At 40.7% G+C, this 23,625-nt stretch overlaps 1 protein-coding gene across 20 annotated transcripts in view; it reads left to right on the top strand.

Moving 5' to 3' along the window:
• The window catches only part of tns1b (tensin 1b), a 190,807-nt gene that overhangs the window by 124,302 nt on the left and 42,880 nt on the right, over positions 1–23,625 (top strand). For 17 of the 20 annotated variants that reach the window (XM_025903831.1, XM_025903848.1, XM_025903842.1 and 14 more), the window contains 6 exons: positions 5,719–5,760; positions 13,446–13,495; positions 18,722–18,893; positions 20,277–20,327; positions 20,420–20,542; positions 22,432–22,496. In XM_025903831.1, the coding sequence (XP_025759616.1) occupies positions 5,719–5,760; positions 13,446–13,495; positions 18,722–18,893; positions 20,277–20,327; positions 20,420–20,542; positions 22,432–22,496 (503 nt within the window). Of the gene's footprint in view, positions 1–5,718; positions 5,761–9,097; positions 9,415–13,445; positions 13,496–18,721; positions 18,894–20,276; positions 20,328–20,419; positions 20,543–22,431; positions 22,497–23,625 lie in introns of those variants that run through there. The other 3 variants (XM_025903839.1, XM_025903847.1, XM_025903846.1) reach the window with 2 other exon arrangements.

Here is a 23,625-nt window from a genome sequence, read left to right as displayed (position 1 = left end):
GTGGTTATGTCTCAGTAGCTACATCCATCTTCTATATACAGTCTGTGCTGTAAACATTGCAGAGAACAGAATGAATGATTTTCTGCCTTAACTCTGGCCCAATGTTTCCATTCAGTTCTCCTCTGCACTGAGATTCATTTCAGGTATAATAACTTTTACTTATACCACCAAAACAAAGCTGTTACGAGCCATGAGGCAGTGAGCCTCCACCACAGTTGATCTGATATTAAATGGGAAGATCAGATGATTCAGAAACAGAATATATGTAATTATATAACATTAGAAAGCATTTTCTTATGATTCCTTTAATTTGGCTCTGCCCATCTGTGCTGCATCAAACCTTTCTTTCTCTAACTATTTAAAGCAACACAGATTTGAAACTAAATTAGATCACTTCTCCAACATGTAGTTAGTGGCCGCAGATTTTATAACAATGTTTCTTTTCCCATAGCAGCTACCGTTGCTCCGCAGTGTGAGTAAAGCAGGAGGAGGAAGGGGAGGTCTGAGGTCTAAAATGACTGTTGTAATATACAAACACCTGACTTACTTTGAGCCTACAGCCTGTCTTTCATTTTGGTTGTGATGCTTGATAGAAACCATCTGGACCACAAGAACAGTGTCAGTATAAAAGGACCTTGGATGAAACAGCGGTTTAATCACGCCGAGCTTTCTACTTTTTTGTCAGCTTCTTGGCATTCTGGCAAAATCTGCCAAATCTTTGGTTTAGTGTTATAGGTGATGCACAAGTGTTCTAAACTAATATGGGCAATTCAGTGTAATGTGATGAGCAGAAAAGTGACACAGGTTGTTCAGTTTGGAGACATGTAGATCAATGAATGTTGACAGAATGCAGCTGTTAGCAGCTCTGGAACTAATCTTTATCATTATTATTAACCAAAAACACTCGGAAACCTCCCAGATATCCTCAACTCTGAAACCAGGCATGCTGAACTTGTTTTCCTTTTAAGCCAAAGCTGTAATATTTTGTAGGTCTGTGGGAGATCAACAGCCTGCATTTAGCTCCTCTCATGAGCCTCAGCTGACTTCGTTCACGATGATGACATAGCTCTGAGCAAGAGATGCACGGAGGAGGCACAAAACCTGAATATCTATAATGAAAAATGATTTCAAGTTCAAAGGCTCACTCTCAGACTAATAGTTGTATGGAAACAGCACATGCTTAACTAATGTGAGGCACGATTAGAAGGGCACACTAACATACTTGTGAGGTTTGTGTTTACGCTGGCCTCGCAGGTGCTGCAAAGCTCTTGGCCACAGAGGAGTGTTTGTTTTGCTCTCGTCTTTATTCTTGCATCTGTTGTAATTATGTTTAATCATGATTATGTTTGAAGAGTATTTTGCAGTCTGCTCTGCGGTTGTGTGCTGTTAGGCCACAGCACATTCATTCGGTGTGCACAGGGAGGCCAGCTAAGAGTTAAAATTCTGCAAGTTTGCACCCCTGTCACATGGACCAATGTGATTCTGGACCAAAATGAGAAACACAACTGTCTCGCTATAAAGTAGATTCAGGATTCTGGTATGCATTACTATCCTCCACAGCTTCTTGCTTTAATCTCATCATTACGAGATCCTAAAGTTTTAAACTGTAGCTTCAAATAAATAAAATTATTACATCTGCTTTGTTCTTGATTTACAAAAGAAACGATACGAACACGTCTCGAATGGGAGCTTCAGATCAACTTGTTGCTTGGCTTGATTCAGCGGAGGCTCCCGCTGACAGACATGTGGCAGAATGACACAGCGTGATGCACTAAAGCTGCAGCCTTAACAGCTTGCTATGTCATCATAAGGACTTATTGCAAATAAAACTAGTATAGTGCCAAATCACAACAACAGTCACCTCAAAGCATTTCACAGCATTGTAAAGTAAAGGCCCTACAGTAATATAGAGAAAACCCCCCAACAACCAGACCCCAACAAGATGAGTCCTGGACTGGGAGCTGGTTCCACAGAACACGGGCTTGAAAGCTTAATGTTTTGCCCGTTTCCTCATTCTGCTTTTAAATACCCAGGAACCACAGGCAAACATCCAGTCTTAAAGAAGATAGTGATTGGCCTTTGCTTCACTGTGAATGCGTACACAGTCCTGGGCTTGAAGACTTGACCTCTTGATCTTGAATCTGAAATTCTGAGCTGGGACAGATGATTTAGGTTCAATTTAAAGCATTTAATCGTTTGGGTCTTGGAGTTTCTGAAAGCTTGGTCTGTTTCTTGTTTCAGAATTGTGACATTTATTGTGCACAGCCTGCAAGAATTGCCCTGATTTAAGAAAAAAAAATGGTAATGCCTGTATCAAAGCCCCCCTTCAAATGCTTCCTTTGAAGATTACTGACACAAACTGCAAACACTTCCTCTGTCAGCTGTTTTGCTGATACAAAACTTCCCCGGCTTTCTCGTGCTCTCTGAATTATTTGCATCTCTAAGCGACGACGTGCACATGGATGCAAAACAGCCATCTGGCTGCAATCTTGCAAAGCGGAAATGCACATGTTAGAATATATCATTGTGAGAATTGTTTGTGTCTCTGTGTGTTTTTCTGGGTTTACACACAATGGCCTCTATTTGTGTGAAAATGCCTGCGGCTGCAAATTTTGGCCTTGCAGTGAAATCCACAGTCTGCATTTAGAACCTCAAACATTAGCCTGCTGTTTCCTTGTCCTTCATTCTTAGAAGCAACATCTGTCTGCATGTACAACAGAGAGAAATGTAGTCACGACGCTGATAATTTCATCCACTTTTCTGCTAAACTTTCAGTCATGAATGCTGCAGTTTGGAGCAGACTCCAGTGACTGTAGATCTCTCGTGCTCTCCCTGCTTGGCGGTTTAGTCTGAGTGTTTGGAGTCTGTATTCTGGGGCCTGCACACTCAGACTGTAATTAACAGTTTACATTTGCTGTTTATGTTCCACTGAAAGTTTCTACAGAAGCAGATCGTCCTGTGTGTCGCAGCCCAGCTCTCTGTGTGGGACTCTGCAGTGGTCACTACCAAGCAGGATTAAAGAATGAAGCGCTGCATCTCGAATCTGATTTGAGATGCAATCAGATGTTTTCTCATCAGTGTGTCTGAAAGATGACGTGTTGTTACTTTACTATGCTTTTTGCATTGTCGTCAAATTCCCAAGCCAACGGTGATCCACTACCTGGCACTAATGAACTGTGTGTAACCACAGCCCCACGTTCGTTTCTTTGTGTCTTGGCTACGTTGTTGGTCAGCAGTGATAAAGACCACCTCAGTGAGCCACACTGCTGAACTTTGACTCACATTTGATATCTTCTGTGATGAAGAATCAATTCACAAAAATAGATTTTTTTTGTGGAGATGCCCAGCTGTGTCAGCATGCTCTTCATGTCTGTTTGGTCTTTGTCCAGCTAAAGGTTCTAAAATTGTCATGAACAGCTGAACAACTTCCTCATATTTATAGGAAAGATTCTTTGTTTCCCAGGAAATAAAGGGGGACAAATAGCAATAATAACAAATAGGGCTGTGCGATATGACCAAAATCTCATATCCCGATATAAGAATTCTATCGTCGCGATAACGATATAAATCACAAAAATGTAACATTTTCTGTAAATTCTGTGAATCTCGGGCAGCTCGTCTTGCGGGAAGTGTTTCCAGCTGCGCGTCATGCAGCTGGAGTTGAGTGTTTTACCGATGCATGAAACTATACATTTTTAGTCATAAGTTGTAACGGCCGCCGTTTTCTTTGTGAGTATTTATTACACGGCGTGCTGCGGGGCAAAGCCTGTTCTAACATTTTAGTCTAAGGTTTATTTTTTTGCACCTGGCGGCTCTTTTTTACTTCTCATCCGTAAATAATCTGCTCTTTCACGTGATTCAGTTTATTTTGAAAAGTCTCAACAGGATCTTGAGCTTTATTGTGAAAGGTTTATGTAGAACATAAACAAGCGGACACGCGATGCTGTTACCATCGTTGTTGCTAACGACAACGCATAAAAACAAGCGCTTGTCCATCCGTAGTGTGGTTATATTAAATATAAGAGAAAGAGAGAACTTTAAGAAATTAATATAGCCACTACAGTGACCATCAGAACGATGAAAAAATATTGCCGTAAACAGTTTATTTTGCGACACCACGAAACAAACGATAGCGTAAAATGAAACGATAGACGTTTTTATATCGTCATCCGATATATATCGTTATATCGAACAGCCCTAATAACAAAATAAAAAGTAAAAATATATTATGTTATCCACATAATGGCATGACACAACTTAACCTCCTTCCAAGGTGCATGAAGAAGACAAAGATCTGATGACGTGAAGACTCCAGCGATACTTAAAGTAATAGGGAACAGCTTTATTAGGTGACTGACGCGCTTCGGCTTTTGGCCTTCAACTTGGACCCTGATGAAGGCCACAAGCAAAAACGCGTTGGTCACCTAATAAAGCTGTTTCCTATTTTAAACTTTGGGCCAGAATTTCACAATTTTATTTTTTACAATAGTTACATAAAAAAATATAATTTCAATAAAACTAAAGGCAGACTTTAATATTACAGAACTTCAGTGTCTTCGGTGTGATGAAGAGAATCTATACCTGTGCACGAGGCAGGCTAAGATGTTCACAAAGCCCACAGAGATGGACTTTTGGTCTTTTTATTGTAATTCACTGAGAATTAGTCGTATCTTTCTTCATTCTTGACTTTTAATGGCATTTACAGAGAGGAGATTGCTTTTTGTTCTCTGGTATCAGCTCTGTTACCAAAAACACGACTAATATGTGGGTGTTTGTTTGTTTTTTTAGGTTATTTCCATAGTTTTGAGGATTTAAAAAAGATAATTTTCCATACTTAGAGTGAAGAGAAAGAGGACATTTAGGTAGTCAGAGATGCAGAATTATATGCAGCAAATGGTACAGCCAGGATTACAAGTTCGGATCTTCCTCCTATTTACCATAATGCTGTCCAAAGTCCGAACAGGCTCTTGATCTCCTGAATATTTGGTGAAAAAAATGAGCAAACCCAACTTTCAGTGCAGAGTATTGAAACTTTGGAGTCTTCTTTTTTTAACTTGTGTTTTAACTTTCAGGTAATAAACATCTCTGCATAAAAATCCACAGCAGCGTGGATCTCCAAATGCTATGACTCATTTTAGGCCTCATTTAGTTCCATGTGCATGTGTGTGTGTTAGGCTGAGGTTAGTGGAGCCCACACAAACTCATGACGTCACAGATTGCTCTGTTGTTTTCTTCTTCTGCTCTCTGCAATCTTTTCCTCTCTGTACCCCAAATCCTGCCTCTTCATCTGTGTGATTGTTCCTGTTTTTTTCTTAGCATATCCATCAACCCCTTCCCACCACTTTCTTCTGGTTTCTTGTCCCACACTGCCCCTTTTTTCCTCTCCTTTGTCTTTCCTGACACACACACTCTCTCTCTCTATAGCTGTATATGGTGTTGAAAAAGAGAGTTCCTCAGCTGGACTCTCTGGTCTTGGCTAATGGAAGCAGACCTGTCTCTTTCTGTAAATATTTGCACAGAGGGATTATAGATGGTCCCACGCATTCAAGGTGGAGTCCTACTCCACTCCAGGCCACATTAGGGCAAGGAATGGCTCTGAGCGTAGCGTAAACACGCGATGACACAACATAACATCTCACGAAGTCAACTGTTTGAGATGTGAAGCGTATCGGCAGGTGTTGATCTCACTGTCTGTCTGTCTTTGTCGTTTCTGAACAGGCGCCGAGCAGTGACCTCCCTCTCAAACATGTAGACACCATGGTGAGTTTCACTTTTTACCTGCCGATTTTTCTCAGGTACATTCTTCTTGCTTGGTTAGACTGCTGAAACGAAAGAGCTGACAGATCTGTCTCTGCAGCCTTGGCTAAGAGGTCAGACATATTTGATGTAGAAAAGGTATGAAGTATGAGTGGATGGTTTCCCAGGTGCCGTGAAGGACATTCATTATAATAAATACTTCAGAAAAGCCAGATTAAGTCTACACTTGATGCACAGCAGGGCCCTTGAGATCAAACTCCCACTCATTCATGAGATATTTTTAAACAATATCTCACATCCATCGTCCACAACAAAAACACATATTTGCGCCAGATGATATCACGTTATCTTTTCAGAACACAAACATTAAATCATATCAAACAGGAAGTTCTTTGCTAGGCATCAAGTCACATTACTGTACCAAACAGCTAATTGGACTCTAATCTTGGTTGCTTTTGGTTGTCTTTGATTTATCAAAACAGAAACATTAAATAATACCCAGTTGAAATCTATTGGAGACCCCCGTAACACCAAAGATGGCGTCTGAATGACACATCCTTCGACCGTACATCCAAGTAGTTGCTTATTTTCTTTAAAATAATATATTCAGACAGTTTAGCTGCTGGACTGACACAAGTATGACTGGAGTAGAACAAAAAACTGCCCAGAGCGGTTACCTGCAAGGCTGTCGATTGGCAACCTGTGCCAGGAAGCACTTTAGTTAAGCTAATGTGACCAGTGTGCTGGGATGCAAAGTCTGTTTGCACCTTCTCCTGTGCACCTGGAGTGTAGCAGGCATGCATTTTTTTGAGGCTCATGCAGAGGCCTATGGCCCCTTAAGAAAAAGTCTTAATTCTACTGAATGGTACAAGTTTGAGCTTCAAATTATGCTTAAAGTACGTAAAGTAAAAGTACTTTCTTCTGACTCACGTCCGTGCTTTTATTGAATCATAATTGCTGATTTAATGTGTTTAATCAATTTAATCTTGAAGCTGTAGATCAGGGGTCCCCAATCCCAGTCCACGAGGGCCGGTGTCCCTGCAGGTTTTAGATCTCACCCTGGGTCAACACACCTGAATCAAATGATTAGCTCATTACCAGGCCTCTGGAGAAGTTCAAGACATGTTAAGAAGGTAATTTATCCATTTAAATCAGCTGTGATGGATCAAGGACACATCTAAAAGCTGCAGGGACACTGGCCCTCGTGGACTGGGATTGGGGACCCCTGCTGTAGATGATTTTAAAATCTTATTATATTGCGTTGTAGCTTTATCGATAATACTGCACCATCGAATATTAGTCGATTTATATTAAAATTTATGATGCAGGTTACAAAGTTCAATATTTGCATCGGAAATATTCTGGAGTAAAGCTAGATGGTAACATGACATGGAAATATTTGGGGGAAAAATTGTGGGTGTGTTTAGTGAAAAGACAAATGTCTGTGGCACGTGAATTCTGGTGTCCTTCATCTCCACTACAACATCTGAGTGATGTTCAGCTTACGTGAGCGAGATAAGCCCAGCACAGGCAGCTGCGTGGCCCGCTAACTATTTTTAAAAAGGTTTAGTCTGTTTATTGTAGTATAAACTCCTTTAAAATGTAACTGAAGCATCTGCAGCTAAAGTGAGTTTTTAAAATGAGTTGTGGATCAGATAAATATTATTATCTGTTTAATAAATTGTCTTGAGTATCAAGTGTGGAGCTGTAGCTTGCATTGTTTTATGCAAGGTGCTGGCATGGTTCATTTACACATGAGATGTTAGACTCTGGCTTACAGGGTTAATGAGATAAATGGTCACAACTTAACAACAAAAGTGTGACTTATGCCTCCTTCACCCCCTCTAAGCGCTAAATATGAATCAGTAAGGACATGTGTGAAACAAGGAGACCCTCAATTTTCATTGCATACACTGTTTGACACAAACATCCTGTCTGGGGGCTCAGTGTGTGCACTGGATGGAAGTTTTGAGGCATGACCATCTAATGTCTATGCATTCATGCAACACTGGGCTCAGTGCTGCAGCTACATTAGCAGATATGAACAACTTCTAGTATTTTTAAACCTTGCGTTTCTGTCTGTCACTGCTGAGTTGCTGGAGTATTTGGACATGTTGGTTTTCAGCCCAGACTCCACAGGTAGCATTTGGTAGTAATGTATTTTAAACAATTTTTTTTTTTTTTTGTCATTGTTAGAGTTTCAGAAGAGTTGATATGATTGTTGGTTCTTTTTGCCAACTCCTTGAGAAAAATTAATTTCGATGTTCTGACAAAGCACTCAAAAATAAGGGCGGTACATGTTTGCTTTGGACACGCTGGGCACTATTTGTCTGCAACACGACTTCCTGCGAGTTGTATTTTGTCTGAGAAAGGAAGGATCGAGTAACCAATTTAGAGTTGCCACCCAAAGCCGAGTGCCCGCTTTCCCCACAAGGACCAAAAATACACACAAACAGAGCTGTGTGCCTTTTTGGGAATGGTGCGTGTGGCTGCTTATATTGGCGTTTCCTATGTTATCCCTCAGGTTTTTTCTGCAGCACAGTCGCTTGAGACAGTCTTTTAAAAGTCTTGTGAGTTTTTCCCAGTCCGGCACAGTTTGGTCAGCACCTTAAACGAGGGCCAAAGTCTGAATCACACCCTTGGCGTAAGTGTGTGATTAGACGAGTTTGTGTTTTATGCTTACTGTATGATCACATGTCTGTACAGTGTAGACTGTATGTGCTCGAGTGTCTGTGTGCAAGTGCAGCTGCTGCTGTCTTGTCATGGGCATTTGCTGTGTGGTTACACGGTGACGTGTGGCGGATGTTTGGCCACGCCTCATCGCCTCGGAGCATCACAGAGATTTATCTTGTGACTACAAGACCTGCATCAGTTTCTGCTTGAGCTTTGTTTTTCTTTTTCTGCTATGAACATATCAGCTGTTTTTCTTTAATCAGTATTAAGAATTTAAGCTGCATCATTTTACTTCCCCCTTTTTCTGATTTCACTTCCCCGACAGATCCCCCTGCCTTCGATCTTCAGCTTTTCGTGTGAGAAAGTTGAGAAGATGACACAAAAAAGGCACGTGGCTACATTTGCATGGTTATGACTTAGGACGTGCAGCAGTGAGCAGCTCCACTCAGCTGACTTGTGTGTGTTTATGTCTACAAACATGCATCAGTTCCCACATGTTTGGCTAAAGAGACGGAAAGGCTTAGCAATTTAGATCCATGCAAAGATGAGAAAGAGACATGGGAGCGAGCGAGGGAGGGAAAAGTTGAATGCGGGGGGAGAGAGAGATAACGTGGTGGGAGGCGGAGGGGGAGGGTGGCCAACGGCAGAGAAAGCGAGGGAAGGGAGAGCACACAGAGGACAGAAAGAACGGGACGAGGAGCTCTGTGGAGGAGTCTGCCCCGACCTCGAGCATGTAGTGGCCCGCTGCAGGCAACGGCCCAAAATAGAGCCCTTTTTTTTTTCCTGCTCTCCTTCTTCTTCTTCTGCTCCTTTGCTGTCAGAGAAAAGGGAGAGGTTTCTTAGAGGGAAGTTCACTGCCGGACACAGAGAGCAGGGACAGGCAGCGGGAGCTCTCCAGAGATGAACCGAGGAGGGTCTTTTAGGAGGCGACTCTCCTCTCTGAGGGGGGCATGGCGATGGAGTACGGGCTACCTTTTCAGGAAGGTAGGATGCGATGGATGATAGATGGATTTGGCTAAAAGTGGCTCTTGTTGCTTCTTCTCTTTCCACGCTCGATGTTTTTTTTTGTCATAGAAAGTTTTTCGTCTCCTTCGCAGACTTTTACCAGCCCCCAACGTCTTTTCCCTCCCTCCCCCCTTCATCCCTTACTGCCTCACTCTTTCTCAGATGGTTAATTTGTATGGCCTGCTTGTAAAGTCAACCTCCCCAGATGTTTTTCATCTGGAAACAGGCCTGGAGGACCCCCCACTCCAATTCCCACCTCCTCCTCCTCCTCTTTACCCACTACCTTGCCTCTTCCCCCTCCTCCCTGATGGAAGTTCCCAAAGGAGATGGGATGCGGATTGTGTCGTGTTTAGGAGCTTAATGTCTTTAACTTTGGGAAACTGTTGCTTGTTAAGATTCTTTTCTTCTTTCATTCTGTTAAGCTACTCCAATGTGCTCCTGCAGACCCTCCATTCATGAACTCGTCACACATCATGATGTCTTTGAGTTTTTCAGAGGCAGAAACATCAATGTGACCACAGTGAAAGTTATTGTCTTATTGCTGACCCTGGCTTCAATGCAGCGCCTTTACTCTCCCAGATGGTTGCAGTTTAACTTAAATCTCGTGGCTCATAAAATCCTTTGCACAACAATTCAGACTAATTTGAAGCAAAAACTATGAATTAACCGCCGTCTTTGCAGCACAATATAAACGACAGCTCTCTGGCAGTCTCTAATTAAGACTTTTTCGCTTGCATGCTGGTGGCTCCGTGTCCCATGTTGGCGTCCCTTTACCTCAAGAAACGCTTGGGCTTTTCCTGACCCTGATGCGCGGTAAACTCCCTCAGCACCGCTCGGCACAAACACTCAGCCCTCTTCACGCTCTGCGTTTGTCTTTGAACCCTCTCTTTTGGGTCGTTTCTCACTCATTCATCTCTGTCCTCCTCTGGTGACTCGCTGCGCTTTGGAGCCCCTTGCAACATGTTGAAGCACTTAGTCCAAAGTGCAGACAGAATGGGGGGGTGGGAGGTGGATTTGCTTTGTGTCACCTCAGCTGGGCAACTGACTCATGTGAACATTTGGGCTGTAGAATCGAGGGGAGGGAGGCAAAGCATTTATCAAAACAAACGGGCCGTTCTGGGAAAATACCCCATTGTCTCATATGTTTGTGTTTGTGCCTATGTACGCGTACGCATTCACGGCCCCCCAGAAAATGTCATAATTAATACAGATATTTGTTAGAATTTCCAGATTCAGCAAATAATGGTTAAACTCTGTCTTGGGGTGTCCAATAACGTTGTTTTGTCAAAGTTGCTTGGCCTTTTAGTGTTGGTGATGTAACACACCAGGTTGTGGCAATATAGAGACGGATCTCACTCCCAACTCATCACATCTGAATGCTCGTAAAGGTTGTCTTGTTAAAATGAACTCGGTAAGCATAATTTTTTAAGGACGCTGCAGAGGCGTGTCTTTGCTTTCAAAGGGGACTTTTTCCCTTTGTGTATAATATTGCTGCAGCTGGTATATTCAGGCTCGAAGGATGCAAGCCACTTCTGGCAGAACGTTGGTATTTGATGCTGTGGGATGTTGAAATGCCAGATAATAACTGTAACTGTAAAAACCTTACAGTTACAGTTATTATCTGGCATTTCAACATTTCGACTTTTATTTCCCAAGAATTTAGGAGGTTTTAATGCTGGACCAGAGTTAAATAACCTCCCCACAGCTGCTTTAATGTCATTTATCACCAGTTGATCTAGTGAAAGCCTTCCACAGTGATAAAAATGCAATTTCCCGGTTAAATGCCCTGGTACGGGGACGTGGAAGCTGCTATGAGGGGGAACCAGTATCTCTGAAAGTGAAGTTATCTGTTGTGTTCAGTTTTTCTACCCTTGGTCTTATTTAGTGCTACTTTTTAAATTTTCTTAAATGTGTATTTTTATGAGCCTGTTGTTTTTAATTCTACTGGTGTGTAGTATTTGTGCCTCAGCAGAAGGTGTAGTAATGGAAAAATGGAGCAAAAGGTCATGCTTAGCCCTGACTATTGACATATCTGATATGGTGGCTCAGTGGTTAGCTGTTGCCTTATAGATGGCCGCCAACCCTGAGCCTAATCCTGCTGGAGGTTCCGTCCTGTTAAAAGGGAGTTTTTCCTTCCCACTGTCAGCAAAGTGCTTGCTCATAGGCAGCTGTTTGATTGTTGGGGTTTCTTTGTATTATTGTGGGGTCTTACCTTACAATATAAAGCACCTTGAGGTGACTGTTGTTGTGATTTGGCGCTATATAAATAAAACTTCATCGAACAGAATAGAAAGAATGTCCTCTGTATGGAGTTTCCATCTGTTCCCTGTACCATCTTGGCCCAGGATACTTTTTCATAAAGATTTTCTTAAAAAAAAAAAAAATCATAAACAGACAAGCACAATCATCACCTGAGTCTCCCTTTTAGAAACTTTTTAGACCATTATATGAAACTTGAGAAAAGGTTTCACATTTCTAACAGAGTGTCAGTTCTTCACTCAGAGACAGACGGCTGTTAGGAGAGCAGAGCAGACTAGTGCTCATACAGGGAGGTCAGTGGTGCTCTTGACACTGATGGTTAGCCAGCCAATCTGATATAATGGATGATGACGGATAACAGCCCCTTCCTGTGTACATGTGACCCAAACATCACAGGAGAGTGAATAAGTCCACGTGCCCTCTGACCCACCTCCTCAAGCTGGTCTGAGTGGGGGGGGAGGCGGGCCAGGCTTAGTAGAGCCAAACACAGCCGGTCACTTTCAGCCACACTTCCTCTGCTTTGCTCTGTGAAGGTGCCATGTGAAGCCGTTCTCACATGGCGCTACACAGCTTGATATAAGAGACTCCCCCCTCCTTCCCTTCCTAAGGTATAATACACACTCTGCAGCAGTGATCAGATCTTTGTCTTTCAGAGTGTTTATTCTCTAAAGGGATGAAAACAATTTCAAACTCTAACTGCCTGTTAGACAGCATAACATCACAGGACTGGAGACAGCTGGCTCGAGCACGCGTTTACAGTCTTATTTGAGCAGTAAGAAGATCTGCCGTGTCGAGGTGAAGGTCGTCAGAGTTTTCTGTCAGTATCATTACCTCAGCTACTCCACAGTGATTGGCTGATTCTGGATTTTCAGGGTTGTTTTCTTTAAAGATCAACATGCGGTCTGTTGAAATTATATTAAAAGGGGAAGTGATGTAGTCATTCTTTCCTCGGTTTCCACAAATAGTTGTGTTGCTGCTCGTGTTACAAGTGCTGCGGACTGCGCTGAGGGGAGTGTAAATGATGCTTTAACACATCTGTAAATTACATCGAGCATCAATTTTCTTTTAAATAATAAAGAAATTAAGTCCAGATATCACACACTGTCTCTAAATATAAGGTATATATATATCCAGGTCTTAAAAAACACACTTTTTTAAAAGCCATTAGGGAGAGACTCCTGTGCTTGCAAATCAAATGTTTGGTCATATAAAAGTGTAGAGGAAAATTATGCTCGACTCTCTTGATTGCTGACCACAGTAAACACTTTACTGATGAGTTTATGACCTCAACCACTAGTTTCAAGTCTTACTCAGTACAACATAATGCTTATTTTGTAAATTATGGTCTCTATTAGAGGAAAATAAGAGGGTGAAGTAGGTAGTGCTTTAGTTAGTGATTGACAAGTTGTTGAGTGTGCAGCATTCTTCTGTTTCTCACTGAGATGCACCCCACGGACCTCCCTAACCAGTCTGTGATTCTGCTACAGCTACAGTAATTATGATTAACATTTATGCTCTACTGTAATCTGTAAAATCAAAGGCTGCATTATTTTCCAAATTTCAGATGATTCAAATTTACCAGCAAGGCTGAGCTGGTTACATGGATGACTGTGAAGCAGTCATTTTAATAACTGGAACGTCTCTTTAACTGATTTCCTTATTTGGTGTATGAATGTTTTTAACAGCTTGTTGAGAAACATCTTTGTGTGCATGTAAAGAATACTAATAAAGTTTTTCTTTGTGATTTGCAGGGCTCAACAAAATCCTCAAAGAGCATGGAGTCACGGCGCAGACCATCAAGGTAGCTTCCCTTCTGTCTTGTCTCCTGTCCTCCTCCTCATCAGTTTTGAGTTTTCCTACTTTTCCTCTCCTCTTCCCTGCCGTTTCCTCCCCTCTCTCCACGTTTCCCATAAAAGGCTTCATTTGGATTATCGGGCTGCGTTTGTTTAATTATTTTAGAAAATGATCTCCCCTGCTTCCAGCAAAAGTGCAGATTTATAATGATGGGGGGGGTGAAACAAATATCAGGCTTAGCTCTGTGCGTTGTCTGCATCCTGCTTGATAATGTGAGGAATCTGAAAATGAAAAGTTTAGATGTAACGTGATATTGGCCGATTTTTACCAGGGGACTCTGTTAAAGCAACATGCCCCGCTGTTGAACTGGACCGCTCGATGTGTTGTTGGACATAAAGATATCTGGTGTCAGCCTCGGTCCTCAGGGAGTCACACATGTTGTCAGTTGTGTAATTAATGTGTCAGACTTGATGGCACAACACAACTGTGTGCTGTGCGAAGCTTGAATGACAGTTTGGCTCCCTCGCAGCAATTCACTTAGATGATACGAGGTAATAAAAACACTTCAACATCTGGAACATCAGCATGTTTAACAGCCCATGCAGAGAATGTGTGAGTTCATTTACTGAGAGGATTACACCTGATTTCCAACCATATAAAGGAAAACATTTTTAAGCGCCTAACATCAGAATCATTGACAGTTGTCTGATGTAATCCTCCCGGTAAATTAACTAATCCAGTCAAACTCTGGGTTCAGACAGGTTTGGTACATTCCTATGATCACACTTGTTATTTGTGTGCAGGTTTGTGTTGCTACGCCGTCCTCTAAGCCTACAAATAAAAGTACTTGGGTAATACTACCTACCTACTTAGTTTAAATAACTAGGTAGTATAGACAACATGTTTTGAATTCTTTTCTTTTTTTTTCTAATCAAAGCTAAAGAAAACCACAATTCTCACTTGTGGTAAACAAAACATATCATAACACATCTACAGTGACAGGTTAATTTGACAGCTGTGGTCATGCAACATTGCAGATATTATTACATAAGTTCTCTGATTCTGAAATGTGGTGCACAGCTCTATCAACTGAAAACTTTTAGACATGCTACTTGCAAAAAAGAAGCACTGAGTTTGAACATTTGCTTCAAATGAGAGCAAAAGAAAACAAACTACCTAACTTTCAGATGGTTTGTCTTGATCCATGCTGAATCATCCCGGTTAGGATAAATCCGGTAAATCCCAAAAAGTTGATTCTGTTCATCTGGATGTAGCATTTTGAGTGGGAGAAATGTTTCATCACTCATCCAAGTGAATTCTTCAGAGACTGAAGATGCTACGTCCAGATAACCGGAATCAACTTTTGGGGATTTACGATGGTTTATCGGTATAGGTATACAAATGTAACCATTTTCAGCTCTGTTTTTGTCTTCATCACCTTCTAGGGAAGCATTGAAATATTTAACTGGTAAATAATATCCATTACCTTTATCTGTTTAGTGTTTGGTGCTGGAAAGGGAATATACAATAAGTTTCTCCTGAAAATAGTTGCCTGTCACTGGAAAAACAAAACAAGCTCAAATGGGCTTAAATCCCTGGGAGCTTGACGGTCTTATATTAAAATTTGTCATTGTGAACTATTCCTTCTGCATCGCGTTTATATAATATTTAACATATAGAGGTGAAAAGCATCTGTAGCTAATGCAGAGAAAAAATGAATAGCGCATGGTGTTAAGTCGTTTGCTTAAGAAACTCAAAATATTAATAATAGAAAAGGTCAAATCAGTCTCAGTAGCGAGTTTAACTTGGACGAGCCAACTGACCTTTTGGGTCATGAGAAAATATGTGGTAATATGTTTATACCCATCAGGAAGTATGACAAGTATGATTATAAGCTGAAGTCAAATATTGCTCCGTATTTTGAATGGAAGAAACCATGGAAATCCTGGTTGTTGACTTTTATTGCAGATATCTTGGGGGATTTTTTTTTTAACAGTTAAATGTCTAAGGTTTCTTGATTTAAGAAAAAAAAAGGTTCAGTGTTTGTCTGAATTGACAAACGAGATCACTGCAGCACTGAAATTGAGCATGCAGAGATAATGCGTCATTCGTCAAATGCGGTATGCAGAAAAGGAGCAATCGCTTAATCTCTTCAGCTGATGAGAAGCAGGTTGGCACTCAGCCGGTCAACACATGCTGGTGAATCTGGAATGGGACCAAACCACAGGTCTACAGTATATTGGCTTTGACTGCACTCAGAGGTGAGAGGCATACACAAGGAGATGCAAGAGAGGGGAAAGGAAATGGTGGGAAAGAGGAGATGCAGGTTTAAAGAAATATTTTCAAAAACTTGATAAGACTTCTGTCTCAGCACAGTAGAGACGTGTGCGACATATCAATTTCTTTTATCTGAAGTGATGAATAATTTCCAGTAAGCATGTTTTGAGTGGCTCCAGATGTACAGAAAAGAGCAGGTTACAGTATTTGAACAGTAAAGCTGGAGCGATCCCCTCTCCCAGACATGTGAGCAATTTCCTCAGGGGCTACTCACAGCTGACAAATGTGGGAAATATGCTGCAGTCTGGCTCCAGACACCTCTCGTGCAACCTCTTCAACTCACTCCCCACCTTCACTTCACCCACTTCACTTCTTTATGGCCTCTTTATGGTTGATAGTTTTTTGCAAAGCCAAAAGTCGGAAAGAGGCTTGATCAGTTGAGGTCTGTTTATTGCTAGTGAGACGGTGAGCCGCAGAGGACGCCTGTACGGCTCTACATCTCAGCCTGCAAAATGACTTCAGCCCATATAACTAAACCAAATCCAGACATCTGCAAGGAAATTAGAAAAAAATGTAACTTGCATATATTCACAGCAATATTGCATAAATCTTGCATGTGATGATCTGTCTAATGAAAACCCACAAAACCTGATCAACAATCTTTTTGGCAAATATTTGGCAATACAACAGAATATATCAATTAACAAATTTCAGATCAACTCTGATTGCAATGTGTTGGCGATCTATGTTTAATAATTAGACGGCAGTTAATTGCAAACCTTTGCAAATTTGTCTGAGAGTGAATGCAGTCAGTCTGTGATTGTTTGCAGACAGATTGCCTCCCACCGCGCAACCTGTGCAATCACATCACAAATGAAAGTGGTCCCCTAGAGTTAAGGGGTGTGGCATATTGCAAAATCACCAGACAGCTGTGTTTTTCTCCCATCCACCCTTCTTCTTTTTCATTTTTTTTTTCTATTAAGGTGTTTTATTGTATACATCCTTTTTATGTGTCAGTTTTAGATTTATGACATTGATTGCTATCTTTTATCTGCATGTCATTCATGGACTCCTCTAGGGACTGCAGATGAATATCTGGTACAGTACATTGTTCATGTGTTTCTAATTAGGTGAATCTTCTTTTTTTTAATTTCCAAGAGAGATTTCAGGAATTATGTGCAAATGATGGGAGAAACGCGCACACACACACACACACACACACACACACACACACAGAACTAAACTAAACATTAAAAAGTGTGCTTGCACTTACCTCACAATGCTCGTTGCAACAGCTCTTTGGCACGTGAAGTAAAAATCCCAAAAGTGAGTTTGACAGAAAAATGTCACAAATCAATAAAGACAAGAACATTTTTTCAAGTACTTCTTCAGAGCAATATGAGTGAGAAATGTAAAAGTAACAATGAAATATATTTTACACTCTAAAGACTCTTATAAACACACTGTGGGCAGCACATTTGGGGACAAGCCCAAGCACCAGACGTCCATTGGTACCATACAGTATCATACTATCCCAAAATTATTTAGTAAACATTTTAAAAACGGACGCAGCAGAAACAAAGTGCTGTACACAAAAATAATTACAAGGATGCTGTTTCTGGGGTAAATCTGATCAGTCCTGACCTTTAAAAAGAAGGATTTGTAAAGTAAAAGTCATCTTTTAGCAAACATTGAAAAGAGGGATTAAAAAAAAGACTAAATATGGTTCAAAAGTTAGTAAACCATCCACTAATACAAATGACATTTAATTTGGTGGAGAGCCACTCCAGCCACACAGATAACTTTTTTTTAAAGCATAAAAGCAAGTTGATGCCACGTTTTTCTTTCATGTAAGCACGACTCATTGAGTGCTGCATGTTGGTCTTAAATGGACTTTTCTCCAATATTTAGCTGTAAAAGCACATCTTTTTCTGCTAATCTCCTCAGATTACTGAAAAAATTACTTTTTTGCTTTTAACTAAATCTCAGTGTTGTTTAGACATCTGGAAAAGTCAAAGAGCAACACCTGCTCTCATTTTCTCAAGAGCCTGAGAGTAAATTACGAATCAATCAGGGAATTCTGACATCCCTTTCATCTGGGCTTCCTTAATCTCTTCCTTTTAGATCTAATCTGACCAAATGAGGGGAAAAAAAGAGTCAGCAGAACAACAACCAAAACACTTTTGCTCATCACTGATCATCAGTTTGCGTGGTCCACATATCCCGCAGCCCCCCGGTGTGTTCATCGGATGCGTCACCTTCTCCTCGCTTGCTTTTCTTTGCAGACAGAGTCTAAGAACATGACTTGTGTTTAATGCAGCAGGGAGAGCATGAACCCTGCTGAGATTTAGTGATGTCATTGTGGATTTGGTATTTATATGGTGCATTGCCTTCTCCATATTAGGATATTTGTTCCATGTTGACTTGAAGAAAGAATGTTGTGTTCTAGTAATTCTGAAATGTTGTTTGCAACACTGCGGACATTCAGTTTACAGATGATGTATGAAGCCACAATATTTTTTTTTATTGCCTTGGGCTCCAAATATGTGACTCTGAAAATGTGAAGTTAAAGTACAAACTTGAAATTACATCAGAAGAAGACGTGTCTTGTGGCATTTCTCTGTAAGAAATGACTGTGTCCATGATAATCTTATTGCCTAAAACAAACTGGGACTGCTACCATCTTTAGTAAAGCAGCCCTCTCTGCCCATATAGCATGAACGGGACAGATGTGTATCCAGTATCTGTATAAATTAAACAAAAACTGCTACCTAATTAAAATTGACCAGCTTTCATCCTTTTGGCAGTCTTTGGTTAAAGCCATTCAGCTGCAGTGTATAAATCACATGTGCTGCATTACTTCGGGGTATTAAAGCTATCTTTTGCAGTCCGGTGACCTGCATTGGTTTTTCTATCAGCTGACAGTCAGAATTATTTCTTGTCTTTTTCTCTGCAGGAGTGCGAGTCTGCTGCAGGCCCTGGAGGAGAGCTACGAGCTGGACCTGATCTACATCACAGAGCGGATCATCTCCGTCTCCTTCCCCAGCAATGTGGAGGAGCAGAGCTACGCTGCCAACCTGAGGGAGGTGGCCTCCATGCTGCGATCAAAACACGGGAACAACTACCTGGTAGGGTTTCAGAAAAACCGAATAGTTATTCAAAAGTCATCACCAGCTCATTTACCTAAGGTGTAACCACAAATTCACCTAACAGAGTTTTTATATAACATCTGCATCTGTATACTTTATATTACATGTGATACCTGCCTCACCCTTCGTTGTTCAAAGCATTGCTCCTGTTATTGACCATTCTTGCTTTTTGTTGGTTCGACATAGAAAACACCCCAAAACTGTGACTTACTGTATCTGTTAGCAGTGTAGGATATAATCCATGCTGGGCAGTAAGGACACACCCTCAGTCAATGTGTGCATTGAATCTTTTGCTAATCTGTTATCTATTAAGAGTCAATCATATCTTTAAAGTAAGTCTTTCTTACTGCATTTGCAAATCCAAACAAACAGGGGTGAACGGGAGGAAATGGAGACACTTTTAGTCACCAATACTAGCACAACCAGCCAGTTAATAGAGAGGTTTCCCAGCAAGGGCAACAGCTAGTTCATTGACAGCTAACTACATTATTGAATTAGAGGTTGAGTTACAAAAAGCTCTGTTCAGGACCGACTCATTCATGGTGTGTTGGCTAATTTAACACCACTGCCAGATGCTAAAAATGGCTTTGTTCGAGTTTGGATGATGTTAAAAGCACATGATTTTTATTCATTGAACCACGATGACCCTGCTAAATGTAGTCGTCTTTTCTCTGAGGTTTAGTGAAGCATGATTTTTGAAATGAAAAACATTAAAGCACAAAGCTAACATTATGTTGCACTGTAATATAGAGCTAGCTAGCTCTGTCCTGTTTTACAACAATTAGTTGTAAAACAAAACTACATGGTAGTATTGTTAATAAGATTTAGACTATAAAGATTTATTTGATGCTTTCTTATTTAGCTTGAAATGTTTTAAAGTCAGACAGAAATTGAGTTTTCTTCCAATTTCTCTTTCTACTTTCTAGTTTTTTCATTCTGCTAAATATTCCTTAATCTGTTTTAAGCTTTATTATTGCCAAGTGGAAGTGTTTAGGAATCAGCAACTCACACACAAGGTGCATAATGCGTAAAAGTTGCCAACTGCCAAGAACTACAGAGCTCCAAACCTCCTCTAGGATGAACATCAGCACTGAAGCTGTGCACCAGGAGCTCCATGGCCCTGTAGCTGTAATTTGTGGTGTATCATTCCCTTTGGTTCATCCCACAAACACACCTTTACTATGATAACCAAAGACTGAGGTGATAATGAGTACATCTCATATCATGAACCCCCATGTTTGGTTCATATGCTTACTGGCTTGGCTATACGAATTCCCTAATATTTTCGTATTCAGGAATCTCAGAGTGCCCTGCCTCTCTCATTTAATATTTCTTGTAATATTTATTTGTACTTTTCTTTAGCTCTTCAACCTCAGTGAGAAGCGCTATGACATCAGCCAACTGAATCCAAAGGTACAACTGCCTGCTTAACAGCTCTTCTCTTTGTGTTTGTTACTGTATGACCACCAGTATGAACAGCAACCTTTCTTCTCCTCCTCTCTCAGGTTCTGGACTTTGGCTGGCCCGACCACCACGCTCCAGCCTTGGACAAAATCTGCAGCATCTGTAAGGCCATGGACACGTGGCTGAGTGCGGACAGCCACAATGTTGTGGTTATACACAATAAGGTGAGAGTGAAAGACGAGAGGATGCTGTAAGAAGTCGATCTCTGCAGGCAGTAGAGGGTGCTCTCAGGCTCTTTTCACGACCCCCTGCTTACCCCGGAGGCTGCAGCTGTTTGTGCATGTGTGCCTCTAATGATGTTCCTTCTGAGTGAAACACTGACACTGAGTGCGTCTCTTTGTGTGCTTGTTGGGGCTGGATGATGGTTAGGAAAACACAAATTAAGGCTCTAAGGCATGCCAGTCATCATGGCTACTTAGGTTTATTTACCCTTTTACCCTTAACAATACCATAAAAACTGAAGTGACCGATATTTTCCTGTTGTTGCCTAAACTTACTTGGATCACATTATGCACTTGTGGGAAGCCTCAGTATGCTGACACACACCATAAAGAGTATATCCAATACAGCTACTAGGCTGCCGTCCCAAATGTAATACCTAATCATTTTCACGTTAACCCCGCTCTGTTCCTGATTGTGTTTTGCAACATAGGAATTAACCATGCGATCCTAAAACATTCCCACAGGGAGGTTACTAACAAGCCGGCTGCCGTAGCAACCGCTGTTGTTTTTTTGTTTGTTTTTTTCTACCAGTTGAGTAAAGACAGTTTGGTCACTAAGGAAGCTGACCGTGCTGGTTTCCACAAATCAACAAATCATTTCCACTGGGCTCCACAATGTTAAAGCTGCCGCGATATTTATAATGTGGAACTCACTCATTCGCCACCACAAGCTTTATTTTAAAGGCTGATAGATGGGCTAAAATTAACGCTGTCTCTGTTGACATAGTATCACGTGCCTGGACACATATACACGCTCAAATATGCAGACATTTTTTACAACCAGACGTGGGCCACTTCACCAGTTTTACACAAAACGGTCCGTTTACTGGTCATGCGGAGGGCTCAGCTTGTGAAAATAGTTGTATAATGTTTTCTGCGGCTCTGGAGAGTCCGAATGTTCTTGGCTGGGGCCTGGAGACTTTAAATCCAAGGAATCTACCATGACAGAAGAGAATAGCCGTTTTTGAATCTCTGCATTCCTGACATTTTTTTTTTTTTTAAAGAAGGCCATGGTTTAATGAATTTATTTAAGTCAAACATAATATGATAGATTATTTTAAATACAGTGTCATTTGGAGCCTGATTCCAAATAAGAACTTTCTATCGGAAAATTTTGACATTCAATATGCATAAAGTTGATGTGTTCTGAGGTTACATATACCTGCATAAAGCAACTTTTAACATTCTGTATCAACTTTTCAATTAGCCTACATCAAACATAATTGTCTGATTGCAACAGTGCATATATCATACTTTGTATGTGCACACCTTCAGCTTTAATTCAAGGTGTCTAACAAAAGTATTGCACAAGTATTTAGGAATTTCAGACGTTTTAACACACAGTCACACCCAAATTTCCAAAACTACAAAAAATGTTCTTTCTTCAAGTACTTCTGGACCTCAGTGTAAGTGGAGCACCCTGTGGTGGAACTGAACTGTAAATAAGGACACGCCCTTCTTGAAATTTAACAAAAATAAAATTACTTTTAAAAAGACAACACCCTTATCTAACGTGATACTAAATAATGTTGCAGTTCCGGTAAAAATTAGGGTCATCTGTTCCCTACTGTGTAAATTTGATGGCTATCATTAACCTGGGAATGATATCTGTACCTCTTTGCTTCTTTTGAACTTTGAATTATTTTTATGTCTTTTTTTTTTTAATATTCTACATGACTAAAATAACCATTAAACATATTTGGACATTACACAGTTAGTGCCTGAAATACCTAGAGAAGAAATCCATAACAATATTGTTTTCTGCATGCTTGACCATCATGAGATGAAGATAAAATGCTTAGCTTACTTGTGCTTGACTGATGTCTTTTCAGGGCAATCGAGGCAGAACAGGAGTGGTGGTGGCGGCTTACATGCATTACAGCAACATATCTGCCAGGTAGGTCTCTGATCCCAGCTGCAGCTGGAGCTAAAGTCACATGTCCTGGCCACTTAAAAAGAGGAGCGAAAGTCAGAAAGAGAAGGCATGAAGATGAAATCTGGCATTTTTGGAAAACGGGGGTGGGGTTACATGAGGACAGGCTTAAGAGGAAAAACTCGATAAGCCTGCATTGTTCATCACAGGTTTGAAGCCCACATCTGAAGTACAGTTAAAGATGTGATGAGGCAGAGGGAGGGGGGTTAGAACACGAGACTGAAGACCACCAGTTTAATTCTGGGAAATCAAAAGAAGAGTTCCTGATGTCATAATTATAAAAGTGAGCTAAAGTGAGTTAAGTTCTAAGAGACACCGCATCATGCGACTCAGATTATAAGTGAGCTGCTTTTCGTTTTCTGTGTTGGCTTTGTTTCTTAGATAGGACCACTAACAGAATGACCTCCTGGTAAAGAAACAACCAGACGAGCACATGACTCACCGTTGTTTTTAAAATAGCACTGATTGGTCATAAAAAAATTTTTTTTTAAAAAACAGGCGTACTTTCCTGCACAGCTGTCAGGTTCCTTTGTTATTCCGTTATCCTGCAGGCTAAGGTAAAAGAGCTTCAAACAGAAAACAACTGTGAAATTGTGATGTGCCAGATGTGCAGGGAAATGTTAATTTATGGTCAAAGCTTTTGATTGACTCTCTGCATTGAGGTTAAGTAGAACAGCTGTCATTAGTTTCCTGTGGGATGTATAGCTTAGTACACTGTCATTAAAACATTTTTCTTGTTTTTTCCTTCATCCTTTTATTTGTTGTCTCACTTATTCTAAGGTATCCACATTTCCAACAGCTGTTATTGTTCTGATCTCTAACAAATCATGAATGGACCTACTGTGGTTACTTCTGCTTTTCTCTCCTCTAGTTATCGAGCTAATATTATTATATATTATTTATTCAAACCATGACTTGTAGGAATTTAAACAAGGTTAATTTATAGAAAACCAATAGATAATTTAGAAAGTTCGAAATTAGATTTCTAAGCTGAACTTTGTGTTGCATTCACTGCTTGTTTTGATCTTCTCCATTTTTTTCCTCATGTCTGTTTTTGTTATTTTCAACTTTCTAATATTTGTAACCTTATGGC

The sequence above is a fragment of the Oreochromis niloticus genome, linkage group LG16 (genome assembly GCF_001858045.2).
Source record: "Oreochromis niloticus isolate F11D_XX linkage group LG16, O_niloticus_UMD_NMBU, whole genome shotgun sequence".
In the NCBI taxonomy this organism is placed as follows: Eukaryota; Metazoa; Chordata; class Actinopteri; order Cichliformes; family Cichlidae; genus Oreochromis; species Oreochromis niloticus.
Note: the sequence above shows the minus strand (reverse complement) of the source record. Positions and strands in the feature narration are given on the sequence as shown.